The sequence below is a fragment of the Populus euphratica genome, unplaced genomic scaffold (genome assembly GCF_000495115.2).
Source record: "Populus euphratica unplaced genomic scaffold, PopEup_1.0 scaffold384.1, whole genome shotgun sequence".
Taxonomy (NCBI): domain Eukaryota; kingdom Viridiplantae; phylum Streptophyta; class Magnoliopsida; order Malpighiales; family Salicaceae; genus Populus; species Populus euphratica.
The window spans coordinates 11,484-28,828 of record NW_011500212.1 but is presented as its reverse complement, the minus strand read 5'-3'; the positions used below and the strand labels follow the sequence as shown (position 1 = coordinate 28,828).

The 17,345-nt window shown below is 31.0% G+C and overlaps 2 protein-coding genes across 2 annotated transcripts; one reads left to right on the top strand and one right to left on the bottom strand.

Annotated features, from left to right (window-relative positions):
• The first annotated feature begins 6 nt into the window (after positions 1 to 6).
• LOC105112132 (probable E3 ubiquitin-protein ligase RNF217) lies at positions 7 to 1,803 on the top strand. Its single transcript, XM_011007720.1, has 2 exons — positions 7 to 726; positions 1,316 to 1,803. Exons 1-2 carry the CDS (start codon positions 113 to 115, stop codon positions 1,482 to 1,484), a joined length of 783 nt encoding a protein of 260 aa, XP_011006022.1. The 5' UTR covers positions 7 to 112; the 3' UTR covers positions 1,485 to 1,803.
• A 9,121-nt stretch (positions 1,804 to 10,924) lies between these two features.
• Positions 10,925 to 13,317, bottom strand: LOC105112131 (DNA-directed RNA polymerases II, IV and V subunit 8B-like). The gene is made up of 4 exons (XM_011007718.1): positions 13,237 to 13,317; positions 12,300 to 12,457; positions 11,213 to 11,307; positions 10,925 to 11,039 (listed from the first exon to the last, which is right to left on the bottom strand). Exons 1-4 carry the CDS (start codon positions 13,283 to 13,285, stop codon positions 10,925 to 10,927), a joined length of 417 nt encoding a protein of 138 aa, XP_011006020.1. The 5' UTR covers positions 13,286 to 13,317.
• Between the last annotated feature and the right edge of the window lie 4,028 nt (positions 13,318 to 17,345).

Here is a 17,345-nt window from a genome sequence, read left to right as displayed (position 1 = left end):
AGAGTGTTATATTGCCTTCAAGTAGGACATCGGATTCAAAGTTGAAAGGAGGAGGAGCAAGCCCAGGATACTACTCTGAGGTTCACAAGAAAAGCAAAAGGCAGAAAATATAATGGGAAACACAACGCAAAAATCCCAGGAAACAGAAGTAGAAGAACCAGGACAGATACAACAAGAAGAAGATTCAAACTTTACATGTGAAATTTGCATCGAACCTATGTTAGCAATCAGGAAATTCAAGAATGGTAGCCTGTGTAAACATCCTTTCTGTTTGGACTGCATAGCCAAATATATTGAAGTAACAGTTGAGGAATCCACTGGCTGCATTGAATGCCCTGGGCTGAACTGCAAGCAACCTTTGGACCCTCTCTCATGCAGGCTTATCATCTCGAAGCCAATATTTGAGAAATGGTGTGATCATCTATGTGATTCTACGGTTTTAGGGTCTGAAAGTTGCTATTGCCCATACCGAGATTGCTCCGTGTTGGTTTTGAATGAGTGTATGGATAACCTGAAGAAGATAAAATGTCCTAACTGCAAGAAAAACTTCTGTTTTCTTTGCAAAATTCCGTGGCATGCAGGATACCGGTGCAATGAGAGCAGACATCTAAGAGATACGAATGACATTCTGGTTGGTGAACTGATTGAAGAGAAAAGGTGGACTAGATGTTACAATTGTGGTCACTCGGTTGAGCGAGTTAGTGGTTGCAGGGATATAAAATGCAAGTATGCTCTCCCTCTCCCTCTCCCTCTCCCCCTCTTTATGTATATCTGTCTCTCCATCTGCATAATAGCTGTGATTTGGGCATTTGAATTCTCTTACTAACAAATTATACAGTGGCATGTGATTGTTATTGTTTGGATTATGCAACACCGTTTCCCATAACATATACATGAGAAAATAATAAGAAGGAACATCCTATGATCATTTAAAGCTCATCAGAAGATGTATTTATGATTACTGAAAACAATTAATTTTTTAGAAAAATTTTAAAAACTAATGATTGTTAATTCGGTTAAACTGGATTGATGCTGTACGTTGGCTGGCTTAATTGACAACTTGTATACTTGAATGTCAAAGTTCTATCCGGCCTTGCTCCCAGAAGGTTTCTTCCATTCAAAATGATTCTAAAGATTTGGAGCTATACAGAAGGCAGATTGTATGCAATTGAAATCTTCCATTATTTAAAGTGTAGTTTACCCTGGTTAAGGGAGCTGAAATAACTCACAAATGATAAATTAAAACCAGCAAAAATCACATAAACTCAATTTGTGATTGGTGTATATTTCTGATTTCTTTTGATTATTAATGCAGATGTGGGGTTCAGTTTTGCCACCAATGTGGAGGGCCATTCCATTTCGGTCCTTGTAAGCACAAGTTCTGTGGAAATGTTCTTTGCAATATGTTTATTTTTATGATGTTACTGGCTTTCTGCTACTTCGTATATTTTGAAGTACATTCAGTCCCATCAAGAAAAGGGTAGACTCACAGTTGCGCTGGCCATGTCTAGATAAATTTTCGAGCGTGATGTTTAAGAAAGATGTTGTAACTTTCAAAAAAGTTTGTGAATGATGTTCTTCTAGTACACAAAAATAATATACTAGTTTGTTCGGTGGTTAGGTTAGAACTTAACAGGGGTTAGTTTTGTTCTATCCTTGAACCTTTTCTACTTGGGAGATGAACATCCATGAAATTCTGGACATGTTCAGTTATTGTTACAGGGAAAGTTCTGATTTGTTGATCTGATTCGTAAAAATGTCACATCATTCTGATTGATTATTTATACAGCAATATCATTCTGCCTTGCTGGTTCAGCAAACAATACAGTTGGAAACATTCCACAGCTTATTGCATTATGAGGGAGCACGAATGCCATTGCATTTCATATATTCAGTGCCCACTCCTAATTTGCAACTTATTTGAGAAGGCATGGCCTAAGTACAGCAGTAGAAGGGCCGTAGCCGAAATACAGCAGAAAGGCCATAGAAAGCTGAAACAAGATTAGTAGCCAGGAAGGCATCAATCAGAGAAAAAACGGAACTGCGATGAAAACAAAAGTCAGAGAAGGCAAAGTAGGAGACCCAGAAAGAAATGGAACCAGCCAGCTATCCATGGAGTCAGTAACTTGACCCAAAAAGCATTTTTTAGCAGAAATTGCTTTCATCACCGATCTCAATTTCGAGGAAATGAATTCGGATCGGTCACGTTACTAGCTCATTTGATGAGTCATGCATGAGTTTTTCAACAATAAAATTATAAAACGATAAAATTAGCTCAAACATCATTTTCTAAACCTTCACATAAAACAAGCTAGTCTTTCTAAAGACGTGGACTTGCAGAATCTTGGATAGAAAATTATAAGCTCGTTTCTTTTCACTAATTGTTTAGAGCAAATAAACCTTTTACCACTAGTTCATAAATAAATCTCTAGCTTTTCTCAGTAAACTGATTTATAATAAGATTCACGACTAATTATCCATATCTATCAGATTTTTCATCTTGATCATATCGTAGAGCATGGAAGCAGAACTGTCAGGAACTGTTTCAAGATTTGACATTTACTGGAAGAAAGTCAGCCTTTTGCGACGCAGAATATCATAAGGTAACTTTCCGTGTCCACCAAGAGTCAAGTGATGGCATTCCTTCACTTGAATTAGAGCTTTGCACAGGGAAGATAAATTATCACAGTTGCTGTTGTTTGAACTACATTAAGAATAAGTTTGAGATATAAATATGATAGTGACATTGTATTTCTCGCCGTTGTCTAAATTATGAATCGTAGCTAATATATAATTCTAATAAACAGAACTCGTGGTTAATAAAATTTGTTATTTTTTTTAAATTTTTTAAAGGATTTATCTTTTAAATACATAGATAAATATGGAGGTGAAAAAAATTAATTAACTCATATTAATTTTAATTGTTGTATAAAACAATACAAGGTTGACATTGTTCTTGACCATAAAAAAATATATTAAGTAAGAATGTGTTTGAAAATATGACAACAATTATGATTTAAGATATTTGTTGTATAGAAATATATTAAAATAATATATTTTTTTAATTATTTTAATATCAATATATTAAAACAATATAAAAATATAAAAAAAAATTAATTTTAAATAAAAATTAATTTTAAATTGTGGTGTATTTATATAAATAAAGTTTAAATTGTTAAATAAAATTAACTTTTGTGAATTGTGTATTGCTTATATCCAATCCATTCATCATGTCATTGTTGTGGAGTAGTTGGGAATTTGTTTTCTTAAGTCGAAAATTCAAGCCAAATTATTTCTTCACTTGATCACTTGAAATATTGAAGTTTTTTTAAATTAACAATTGATCTTTTTAAACTAACTTATCATTGACTAAAATTAAATTCATATTTCAATTTTTTCATACTACCTTGTAATTGACTAAAATTAAATATATTACAATTATAATTATATTATAAAATATACTAAAAGGGCTAAGTAAATCACTCGAGTAATCCAGAGTATCATAAATTTTTTCCTAATAAAACTCATGTTCCACCAAAAGTGATAAAATTATCTCCATCTTAAATTTCTTTCTACTAATATTTATTTTTTTTCTTTAAAGTGGATCCAAAGAATAACTAATATGATGTTACTAGTTATTTTTTTAGTATTATATAAATTCTTCTTTCTATGAACAAATTAGTGACTAATTTCTAAAAAAATATCAAGGAAAAGTTTTTTAATAAAAGAGGACCAAAGTGTAAAATAAAAATAAATCCCATTGCCATTCTCAAATTCACATGAAAAAAAAACTTTTAGTTCACCTATTTTTTTCAATCCCTATAGTTTTTGAAATTTTAATTTTGATCCACAAACTCATTTTTATTATTTTTCAATTTCTTGATGTGAGAGACATGAAAGTAATTGAATTACGATTAAAGTCATTGGTTGACTATATTTTGAAAAAAAAGAAGATTAATCATGGTGTTAACAGACTTCATTTAATGAGAGGATCCCGTTGAGCTATGTTTAAACCTTCATCTTTTTTAAAAAAAGTGGATTAAGGTCGAGAGATAAATTAGTCGGTTTGATTTTGTATTTTTTATAATTTTTTGGGTTGGTAAATTGGTTTATTTTATTTTTTAAGATTGTTTATTATGTTATTTTAGATAAAAATAAGTTGAAAATAAAATTTTAAATAAAAAATAATCCAGGCAGACAATGCATTGTATGCCTTTCTTTTCTTTTTCTTTTTCTTTTATTAAAAAATAAAGGCATGCAACGTATCATTTTGCTTTAGTTTTTTTAATGAAACATAGATGAATGACATGTTATGTTATAATCTGTCTACTATCAGAAAAAAAAAGAAAAGACCTATGGCCTTGACCTTATAGGCCCACACGTGTGACCTTCTTTGTTAATGGGTCAGGCCACTTAAGCCCAATCACTAGGTCCTTTTTTAGTTTTAATCTTTTTAAAAATATATATTAATTAAGTTTAAGTATAGAATGCATGATTTGTTTGATTTTAATTGAGATTATTTAAAATAAATTACTTAAACAAACTTTTATGATGTTTTTAAATAAAATATAATTTAATTTTTACTTAGCTTGCCAATTTTACTTTACTAGTAGGGTAAAGATGATCTTCTTTTCATTAGTGCTCCTTGACAAGGCGTTGCTTTTATGCCACTTCAACTGCCTTGATAATCGGGGAATAAAACAAAGAGCATAGGTGATTTTTTTTTTTTTTTTGTTTGTTTTTTGGCTGAAGTAAACTTGTTATTTGATTAGTCTCAAGTGTCATGAACCTTCATATCAGCATTGAAGCTAGCTGAAAGAGTTTTGTATTGCCCAGGTGGGAATTTCTGAAGCAAAAGGCAGAAAATATAATGGGAAACACTACGCAAAAATCCCAAGTGGAAGAAGTAGAACCGCTGCTAAAAGAAGAAGATTCAAACATTACTTGTGAAATTTTCATCGAACCGGTGCCATCAATCAGGAATTTCAAGAATGGCAGTTTGTGTAAACATCTTTTTCTGCCAGGACTGCATCGCCATATATGTTGAATTAACAGTCAGGAAACCACTGGCAGCATCCAATGCCCTGGACTGAGCTGCAAGCAACCTTTGGACCCTCTCTCATGTAGGCTTATCATCTCGAAACCCATACTTGAGAAACGGTGCAATCGTCCATGTCATTCCCACGGCTTTAGGATCTGAAAGTTGCCACTGCCCATACCGAAATTGCTCCGAGTTGGTTTTGAACGAGTGTAGGGATAAGCTGAAGAAAATTAAATGTCCTAACTGCAAGAAAAACATCTGTTTCCTATGCAAAACTCCATGGCATGCAGGATACGGGTGCAATGAGAGCAGACATCTAAGAGATAGTAATAACATTCTGGTTGGTGGACTGATTGAAGATAAAAAGTCGACTAGATGTTATAACTGTGGCCGCTCCGTTGAGCGACTTGGTAGCCACTACTAGAAAATTTATAAATATAAATAGAAATACTGAATGATTTTTTCTATTAATATTTTATGGTAATTTTTACCGATTAAATTTTTTTCATTACAAATTATATTTTTATTTATCAACAGAAATATACCATTGATATATACTAAGGAATCCCAATCAGAATAAAAAAAATTAAAAAAACCAAATAGTTTAATGACGTGTAAGTTTTATAAACGTTGTTATCGATAGAATTACAATTGAATTTAAACAGTAAAGATGTACAATGATATGTCATTTGGATTCAAGTACCAATGGAATTAAATGCCATTACCAATTACCAAAAAAATAATTTTATCAATATATTCTAGTTCTAGTAAATAATTTTTTTGGCGTATATTATTCATCTATAAAACTATTGGGGTTTATCTTTTTTTACTATGAACATTCCGGTAGAAACTAAATTACTAACGAATAGTTTTTTGATAGACAATTTTAGTTTGTGAATCAGTCAATAAAATATACATCTACAAGATAATAAAATAAATATTGACAAAATATTCCATCAATAAAACTGTTAAATGTAGTTGTTAGCAGCCATGCTATAGATTGCAAGTAAGCTCTTTCTCCATCTGGATTTTTCTTTCTTTTACAAACAAATTATATAGTGACAGGAGATTGTTGTAGTTTTGCATTATGCAACACAGTTTCCTACGAGAAAATAATATAATGGATTGAAAATGAAATCAAAATGTTGGGTTGAAGGTTTCTTCTCTTCAAAATGAATTTTGCAATGATCTGGATACATACAAGTACTAGGCAGATTGGATGTTGTTGTAATCTTCCATTATTCAAAATGTACCTTACCCTGGTGAAGGGAACTTGTAATTTGAAATATGTTTAATTTTCTCTTTTCCAAATAGCCGACAAATGATAAAAATAAAACTAGGAACTTGTTGAATTTTATTTCTATAATATTGCACTTGTTATTCTAATTATAATTAATACTACAATATGTGCTTAAAAAAAATATTGCATTACACTCTATATTTTTGTTGTCCTTATATTTTTTTCTATTTAAATTTACTTTTTATTAATTGTAGAGCTTATAAAATTGTGAAAAATTATGAATTTTGTTTTATCAACTCTTTAGACTTAAATATCTAGCAGTTCATGCTTAAATATATAATATTATATTTTGGTTTTGATTAATATCCACAATAAAATTATAAAATAAGTTTTACTTTTACTTTTACTTTTACTTTTATTTTTTATATTACGTTTTTACTTTATAACTATCATGGACTTGATCTTGAGTGATGATTTTAGAACCATTGATGAGCAAAACACCGTAAACTTGGTATAACTAGGTTGAGTATAGTTAAATGTGACACACTCAAAGAGAACGGAAGATTGAAGATAAACTATTATTTTTCACATTTCTATTAAGTGTGGGGATACAAATTGTAAGATAATTATTGATAACAAGCGAGTTGTTTATAAATACAATATCTTTAAATATTATAATATATAAATGCAATATCTTCTAATATTTTAGCTCATTTAAACTTAAAACTTATTCTCTATTCCAAGCTATATAATGTGTGTGTCATGGGTTAATAGTACTTTCATAGTAGCAAATGAAAAATGTTTGTTCCCTATTAAATTCCTTGATTATCATGATAAGATTTGATGTGATATAATTCTAATGGACATAGAACATATCATTTTAGGTAGATTATGAATATAAGATTTAGATTTATCATTTCTTATAGATCAAATTCATATGTTCTTTTACTTTTACAAATAAAAGGATCTACCTTATTGAGTTACCATTAAGGCCTATCAATACAAACAAGAAAAAAAAATGAAAGAACAAGGACCAAAAAATCCAAATGAGTTTGAAAATAAGGTTAAGGTTAAATAAGAGTCTATTATATTTGGTTTAATTAAAAAGAAAATCTTAAGAAATTCCTCTAGTGGAACCATTGGATAAGATAAATGTTGTTAACATACTAAATTCAAAAGAATTTGAAAATAAGGTTAATGAATAGTGTATTGAGTGTTCTCTAGTTGTGAAAAAAGTTTACGTAGACTCTCCAATAGAATTATCTGAAGAGATAAGTGAGGTGTTGAAAAAGTTTTAAGTTAGTTGTTCCTCTACTCCTTGATTCTTCACCACTTGTCGTATATGTCAAGGATTTTGAGCAAACTCCTATGTTTTTCAATGCCTTGCACTTTATGTTTGACATCTAACATATTATAAATTTTGAGCAATTTGCTAAGCTCTTTGAATCTTGATCTCTTTATTCATAATAAAAAGAAAAAAGATAAGAATGTTCTCAATTCACTAGGTTATGTCCAATTTATATTCATTTAGGATTCTAACGATGTTTGTTTCTATACTCTCGGCTATATAATGTTCGTGATCACAAACCTAGGATGTCTATACATTTTCTTTCCATGTCTTCTCACACAAATATGTGTGAGCTAGTTGAGTCTTTTATGAAGATTTCATAATTTACATGTTAAGATTATAATATAAATTTTAAGTTGAGTGTCATAATATGTTTAATACTGAAAATTATTTCATGATAAATATCAAATTTAAATAATATTCTCTTGAAATTAGTCAATAATTATAAGCGAGTAGTGTTATATCATATAAAGTATTACAAATAGTTGAGTAAAATATTTATGTTGTTAAAATATCATGAAACTTTAATATTAATTCTATTTTTAATATAAATAATTTAATTATATATAAATTGCATCACTCTATTCATGATAGTCGTTTTGAAACCTTACACATGGGCACTGGCTTGAGTCAGACTTTACTAGGGGATTATTAGAAAGATATCATCGCAACTTGATCTTGATCTTCAAAAGTGTTATCGGAGCCGCTTGAGTTTTTCGGAGGAGATGACTGCAACGATGCAAGCCTGCCTGGGAGAGTGGCCTGGTGAGCATAGAAACGGTCTCTGTATCAATCAATAAGTGCAATAATGAGTTGAGTTGAATGAGTAGCTAAGTGTTTTGACAAGTGCTTTGCGGGGTGTTTTTTTTTTCTAATATATTATTTAGAATTAATTATAAATAAATAGTTTTGAATGTTTATTAAATAAACATGTTTTATTTTCAAATAATTTCGAAACACAAATTATTGTACACACCCTTTTTGCCAAAAATGCATAGCTAAATACATAGAAGTCAGGGTCACAGACAACACAAAATAGATCAAATTCCGAGTTGTCAGCACCTTTTGAGCCCTGTCTCGTGCAAGACCATCATCTCTCCAAGTTTGTTTATAAAATGTACCAAGTTGGAAAAAATTCAAAATGAATACGAGTCTTTCAACGGTTGTTTAATTAGCTTTTTTTCGAGATAGGTTTGAGCTGGTAGTATATGTTCTAACCAAGTTCCCTATCTGCTGGTTTATCAAAAAAAAAAGAAAAAAAAAAGAAGAAGAACAAGTTCCCTATCTGCTGGTTTATAAAAAAAAAAGAAAAAGAAGATAACATGGCAGCATTATGCATCCAAAATGCTTTCTTTTTCTGGATGTCTTCAACTCAAACTCATACGATGTTTTTCGTGCTTCCAGCTATAGTTATGAAAGCTTCCAATAAACCTGCTGATTGTTCCTGGAGCTGGAGGAAAGTCCTTGAGGGTAGCTTAGATTATGGCCCGCAAGCTGAGAGGTAAAAGCTTCTGGAGTCCCAAGAAGCCTACTAATTGTACTTGGAGCTGGAGCAAAATCCTCAAAACAAGAGAGGCTATCTGGGGTCAAATTGAAAATGATGTTGGGAATGGAGTTTCCACTCGATCTTTGGTGGGACTCTCGGCATCATCATGGGCCTTTAGCTAAGAAATATGGTGTGAACATTCTTAAGAAATCTGGTATACCTTTTTTACAATACGGCCTGTCCAAACATAGCAGAGATAGATACAGCAGAAATGCTTTTCTTCAAACAAAGTGAAATAATAAGCAATTGCTTCACTAATTCATCAAAAACAGAAGTTTCAGATTCCCACATGGAGTAGAATCAGCCTGAGAACATGCCAAACTAGAAGTGGAAAGAAGAATTATAAAGATTACTTAGATAGAAGGTTGAAAGACATTTCCTGTTGGATAATAGAACATTAAACCAACTTCCTCATACAAAGGAAGTATTTCTGATCAAGCTGAAAGTCAGTAATACAGTCAGGATTTCCCTTCAATGACATCAGAAGACCGCCGAAAGAAATGAGCATCTCCCTAAGTTCAAGAACGAAATAAACAATGAGAAATCAACTTTCATATAAGCAAACTGCATAAATTAACTGTCAGGAACTGGAATGGAACTTTGGCTTGCCAGTGCCATCAAGTTTCCCTTGCTTCATGCTTCAAAATTATGGAGTATGAGAAAGGGGTAAGAACATGATACATACACTTTATGATTCGCTCCTGAACCTTCATCTAGGATCTTGTACAACTTGCCGTGCATGATGTAGTCAAAGTTGTCAGCAATTGACCCTGGCTTAATCTGAATTGGGTGTTATACACATCAAGATTTGGTGATTAAGGACATTAAATCTTGAGGGCAATATAGCTAGAGGGACATTAAATCTTCTTAGTAAATTATGGCTAGTCACCAATCTCACTTCAGATATTTAAAAAAATTTCAGGAAACTAAAGAGTGAAACAGAATGATGGGTAGAAAACTAGTGCATATGCTGAACTCTTCTTCGAAATACATTTCAACTTGACCACAGATCAAAGAGAAGAAATGGCCATTTTTCTCTCTTGAAACTCATCAAAACTCAAGGAAAATCTCCAAATCATATACTATTTGCAAATTTTTCAGTAAGAAAAAATTGATGAGTTCAAATTGTCATTGTTTCCACATCATTTGCTCTCTAATTCAAACTAAATTTTTATGTTGCTTCAACACAACTCGATCTGTTTTCCATGGTCTGATGCTTGTGGTAGATCATTCTATATTGGGATACCAACATGTTCTCTTGTCCAAAATTATTGCCAGATTGAGAATTTCCTTCCAATTTATCAATCTCCTAATCCTACCAACTAATCACTCAAATTAACATCCTGATTTCAGCGACATAACTCAAGTCACTTTTGGAAAGAATCTTGATATGGTGGACTCCAAACAAGTTTGTTCTACGTTCACAAGAAAGGATGCCTGAAATGCCTTTTAGCAGAGGTAAGAACTCTAATGCACTAAGAAGACAGTAAAGAACAATATCCAGTACTCCCCTGTAATTTGTGTCCTAAAAGCTAAAACAAACAAACTCAAAATTGATATCCAAGCGTTCTCTTCAAACAAAGTGAAATAATAAGTAATTGCTTCACTAATTCACCAAAATCAGAAGTTTCAGATTCCTACATGGAGTATAATCAGCCTGAGAACATGCCAAACTAGAAGTGGAAAGAAGAATTATAAAGATTACTTAGATAGAAGGTTGAAAGACATTTCCTGTTGGATAATAGAACATTAAACCAACTTCCTCATACAAAGGAAGTATTTCTGATCAAGCTGAAAGTCAGTAATACAGTCAGGATTTCCCTTCAATGACATCAGAAGACCGCCGAAAGAAATGAGCATCTCCCTAAGTTCAAGAACGAAATAAACAATGAGAAATCAACTTTCATATAAGCAAACTGCATAAATTAACTGTCAGGAACTGGAATGGAACTTTGGCTTGCCAGTGCCATCAAGTTTCCCTTGCTTCATGCTTCAAAATTATGGAGTATGAGAAAGGGGTAAGAACATGATACATACACTTTATGATTCGCTCCTGAACCTTCATCTAGGATCTTGTACAACTTGCCGTGCATGATGTAGTCAAAGTTGTCAGCAATTGACCCTGGCTTAATCTGAATTGGGTGTTATACACATCAAGATTTGGTGATTAAGGACATTAAATCTTGAGGGCAATATAGCTAGAGGGACATTAAATCTTCTTAGTAAATTATGGCTAGTCACCAATCTCACTTCACATATTTAAGAAAATTTCTGGAAACTAAAGAGTGAAACATAATGATGGGTAGAAAACTAGTGCATATCCTGAACTCTTCTTCGAAAGACATTTCAACTTGACCACAGATCATAGAAAAGAAATGGCCATTTTTCTCTCTTGAAACTCATCAAAACTCAAGGAAAATCTCCAAATCATATACTATTTGCAAATTTTTCAGTAAGAAAAAATTGATGAGTTCAAATTGTCATTGTTTCCACATCATTTGCTCTCTAATTCAAACTAAATTTTTATGTTGCTTCAACACAACTCGATCTGTTTTCCATGGTCTGATGCTTGTGGTAGATCATTCTATATTGGGATACCAACATGTTCTCTTGTCCAAAATTATTGCCAGATTGAGAATTTCCTTCCAATTTATCAATCTCCTAATCCTACCAACTAATCACTCAAATTAACATCCTGATTTCAGCGACATAACTCAAGTCACTTTTGGAAAGAATCTTGATATGGTGGACTCCAAACAAGTTTGTTCTACGTTCACAAGAAAGGATGCCTGAAATGCCTTTTAGCAGAGGTAAGAACTCTAATGCACTAAGAAGACAGTAAAGAACAATATCCAGTACTCCCCTGTACTTTGTGTCCTAAAAGCTAAAACAAACTCAAAATTGATATCCAAGCGTATTAGCTAGTTTTTGCATTGTTTACCAACAACTAATTGCAGTAATTTCTAAACTATTATGAACACTTTGAAAATCAGTAGGTCTCACACTAAGATGACATAGCAAATTACTAGAACTGATGCAGAATGGAAACATGCGAAAGTAAAAGATACAACAATATTAAGTGAATGAATATACTCTAATCATAAAAAAAGAAGAGTAAATTTACCGGAGTGTAATAAGCAGTATCAGGAGTTCCATCAGGATCTAGTGTGGTAGTTAATTTCACCGCATATCTTTCTTCTTGTTTAATAGGATAAACATCAGTATTCACATCAAGCTGCATGAACAACTCAAGCCTCTCGCTCCGCGCTTCTATACGTGTGACTGCAGAAACATATTTAAGGCCCTGTGAGCTTGAAAGAAGAGGGAAGAGAGGGGGGTGGGGGGGTGGTGGGGGGCGTGTTCAATTATGTTGTACAGCATCACCTTATAGAACTAGTGTAAGAATAGTGCAATTTTATCAGAAAATTGGATTTATTTATCATGTTCAGAATGGATTATGAAAAAGATTCTAGGATGACATGCAGAAAAGAGTCCATCCTTGTTTGATTAAAACTACATTTGAGATCTTTTTTGAATCAGTGCACATAAAGTATCAGGCCTCGGAAATAGTATCAACTATAAAATCACACAGCAGTAGCAGAAACCGCAGCAGTAACACCTATGAGATTACCCTCTTAGCAAGAAGCTACACCCCAAGCTGAGATCGACTGTAACCTCTCTAAAGCCAATCATTAAATTTTGGGAAACAATAAAGTAATGGTCTGAATCATGACTGAGCTTCTCCTATCCATCCCCCAGAACTTCTTTCTCGATTTCGAATAAGGATTAAGTACTCCAACACGAGCTCATAAAAAGACAACCTGCTGTATGCTTCTCAGTTTAGAAATTTCCAACACTGTGTCCAGCTAGTTTCAATAAAAACATTATGCAAAGACTACGAGCAGAATGTATGATCTAGAGAGGAACATATTGCTTTTAATTAAAGCTCAAATTAAGGACTTGATATGGGATAATTACTAGCAACATAACCAAGCACCAACAAAAACTAGCTAGTATGAATTTAACAATGTGGTGAAAGATACTGAGAATTCGGAACATACCTTTGTCAAAGTTCTTACCAACTGAACCAACAATAAAGATATCCTCCATACTTCTAGAGTTCTAGTAAAATTCTCTCTTCACAGAAACACAACACCTGAGACAAAAGAAGAACTAAAGAAAATAAGAACATGGTACTCTTATGCAATATATCCATCAACAGCACCACACAAGCTTTCAACATAATATGCACGATCACAAAGGTGGAAAATTAAATCATGTGAATCAAGCTGTGTTAGCGGCACAGTGCGAGTACTTGTAACAAAGAAAAAATGACTCGAAACTATTTTCCTTCCTTTTCTTTCCTTTTCTCGTCAACCAAACAAAGTTTACTTAACCCTTTTATGTTGTCAGTAATAAGTTACATCAATGTGTAATATTATTTATGTGTTTCTATAACAAATTAAATCATGGGTTGGTTTCTCAATGGAAAGGCTCTGCTGCGTGAGAGATGTGTGTTTTTTCTTCTTTTCTTTTCCTTTTTTTTTTTTACTTTGGTTTCTTCTCAGAGACCAAACAGGAAACATTCGGTGTTTTTTACTTTGGTTTTTTCTCAGAGACCAAACAGGAAACATTCGGAAAGAGAAAAGGGAGATAGAAGAGTAGAAACCCACAAAGTTTGGTTCCAAAGAGAAACTTTCTGCTAGAATCCTAACAGAACGTTGCGTGTATGGGAAACAAAAACCTCTTTACGAGATGATTGCCTGACTTGTCGTTTAGGATTTAATAAATTAATTAGCCGCTAACGAGACATATATAGTTGAATTTAATATTGGATTCTCATTGTCTGCTTAAACGGCGTTTTTTTGGCGTGAAAACGCAGTTTCCATACACATTAGCGTATTAATAATAATTTTTTAAAAAATATAAAGAATATATTAAATAACTAGATTTAACAAGTCAATTACAAAATAACACTGAATCTAGCTATAAAGATAAATCTAAAAGCATTAAATTTACTAGTCAAATCCAATAAATGTTAGGTTTGATGGAAAAATAAAACTAAAAAACTGTTAATATAAACGAAATATTATTGGGTTTTGCTGGGTAGCTAAACTTAATGCTAGTAGATCCTCCTAGACAGTAAGATCCAACACTAAAAGAAAAGAAATTCAATTCAACTCAATCTCATATAAAAAATAATTATTATTACCTAATTTTTGTATAATATAAAAAAATATCATCAATTCATTTTTTTTTACCATATAAAAAAAAATAAGAGAAAAGTCAACAGTACTCAACGCTATTAGGTCTGGTTTTTGGTAGGACCCAATGTTATGAGAGAAGAAATTTAATCCAATCCAACCTTAAATGAAAAAAAATTATCATCACTCAACTTTTGTATAATATAAAAAAAAAGTTTCATCAATTTATTTTCTCTTTAGCATATATATAAAAAAAAATCTAAAAAAACAAAAAAATATAATTAAAAATATTTAAGTCTAACTAAAAACCAGATTCAATAGCCTTGAGTTTAACTCGGATCTAATACTATTAGGTCCTATTAGGTAATAGAACCCAATGCTAAGAGAAAAGAAATTCAACCTAATCCAAACTCAAATAAAAAAATATCTTCACCCAACTTTTATACAATATAGAAAACATTCTATCAATTTATTTTCTCTTTACCATATTGAAAAAATAAATAAAAGAACAGTCAGCAGAACCCAACGTTATACCTAACTCTATTGGGCCATGGTAATAACAGGACTCAACGCTAAGAGAAAAGAAATTCAATTTAACCCAACCTCCAATGAAAAAAAATTATTATCACCTAATTTTTGTACAAAATAAAAAAAAAATTTATTAATTTTTTTTTATCGTATAAAAAAATTAAATAAAAGAAAAGAAAAAAATCTACAAAGGCAAAAAAATAAAATTAAAAAACAAATAAATAAGAGAAAAGCTAGCAGGACTTAACGTTATTGGGCCCTAATGGTAATATGACCTAATGTTAAGAGAAAATAAATTCAACCCAACCCAATCTCAAATGAAAAAAACCAATTATAATCACTCAACTTTTATATAATATAAAAAAAGTCCCTTTAATTTATTTTCTTTTTATCATATAAAAAAAATTGAATAAGAGAAAGCTAGCATAACCCAACGTTATTGGGTCTAGGTGGCATTAGAAACCAACACTAAGAGAAAAGAAATTCAATCCAATCTAATCCAACCCAACCTTAAATGAAAAGAAATTATTATCACCTAACTTTTATAAAATATAAAAAAATTTCTATAAATTTATTTTTTTTACCGTATAAAAAAATAAATAAGAGAAAAGCTTGCAGGACCCAGCACTATTGGATCCTGTTTGGTAATAGGACCCAACGCAAAGAGAAAAGAAATTCAACCCAACTCAACCTCAAATGAAAAATAATTATTATTATCCAACTTTTATAGAATATAAAAAAATTACCATTAATTTATTTTCTTTTTATTGTATAAAAAATGAAAAAAAACAAAAAAAAACTACAGAGGTATAAAATATGAAATATCTGGATTTGACTAAAAGCTAGGCCTAATAAATTTGGATCCGGCTCAAACCTAATATTATTGGATCCTACTAAGTAGCAAGACTTAACACTAAAAGAAAAGAAATTCAAACTAACCCAACCTCAAATGAAAAAAAATTCATTACCTAATTTTTGTACAATATAAAAAAAATTTTATTAATTTTTTTTCTCTTTACTGTATAAAAAAATAAAAGAAAAGTCAACAGGATCCAATGCTATTGGGTCCTAGTGGCCGCAAGACTCAACATTAAGAGAAAAGAAATTCAAACCAACCCAATTTTAAATAAAAAAAATTATCATCACTTAACTTTTGTACAATGTAAAAAAAGTCTTATCAATTTATTTATTTTTATGTATGAAAATAAAAGAGAGAAAAGAGAAAAAATTCTACAGGGGTATAAAATATAAAATATTTGGGTATGGCTGAAACCTAATATTATTAGATCCTTCTAGATAGCAAGACCCAACGTTTAGAGAGAAAAAATTCAACCTAACCCAACCTAAAATGAAAAGAAATTATTATTACTTAATTTTTATATAATATAAAAAAAGTTCCATAAATTAAATAAGAAAACAAAATCTACAAAGACAAAAAAATAAAATAAAAGAAAAGCCAACAAGACCCAACACTAAGTAAAAAGAAATTCAACCCAACTCAACCTTAAATAAAAAAAATTATCATCATCTAACTTTTATGCAATATAAAAAAAATCTCATCAATTTTATTTTTTTATCATTTGAAAAAAAAAAGAGAAAATAAAAAAAAATTCTACAAAGACTTTTTCACTAAAAAACAATAAAGACAAAGCCCTCCTGCGCTAAAGTTACCTTTTTTTGTAAGTTCTGAATTTTCTCACTTTAGTCCTTAAAGTTGTATATTTGTGTTAAGCAGTCCTTGAACTTCATTTGTGTTATAATAAAGTCTCTTATTGTAATTAAAGGAGAAAGAAGGCATGTGAGATAGGAGGTTTTGGTTTTTTCAGTATCTAGGATTGATTAAAACGTGTTTTCAGATCAAAAATGAGTTTTTACATATCTTTAAGATGATTTTAATTTATTTTTAGATAAAAAAAAAGGTATAAATTGGGTCTGAATTCCAAAAATAGTGCACATTTTTTTTTCTGGTGACGATCGTCGTCAAAAGTTGTAGGTAGCAAGGCATAAAGTTGCAATGCCATTGCCCAAAATTTCCAGGCAGAAGGCGTGTTCTGTTTCATCTGAAAATTATCTATATATCTCATACCCTTTCCAAAAACAAAACAAACCCAAACAAATCTCATCTATTTCAATCTATTTCAGATAACTCAGTTAATTTATTAAAAATTAAATTTTATAATTTTTTTTATTAATCATCTTAATCTCATTATCCATATTATAAATATAACAAATTGACCCAAGTTTGACTCTTTTTTTTTTATTTTTAATTGGTATTTAAAAAAAAAATTCATCATTCACCATCTCGAACATAAACATTTGGTTTCAATATTGATGGTAAATTAAGCTTTATCATTTATTTCTGTTTATTTATAAATATGAAATTATCCAAGTGAAGGTGATGAGCATGTCAATAAAACATTCTCGGTTCTCTTCTAATA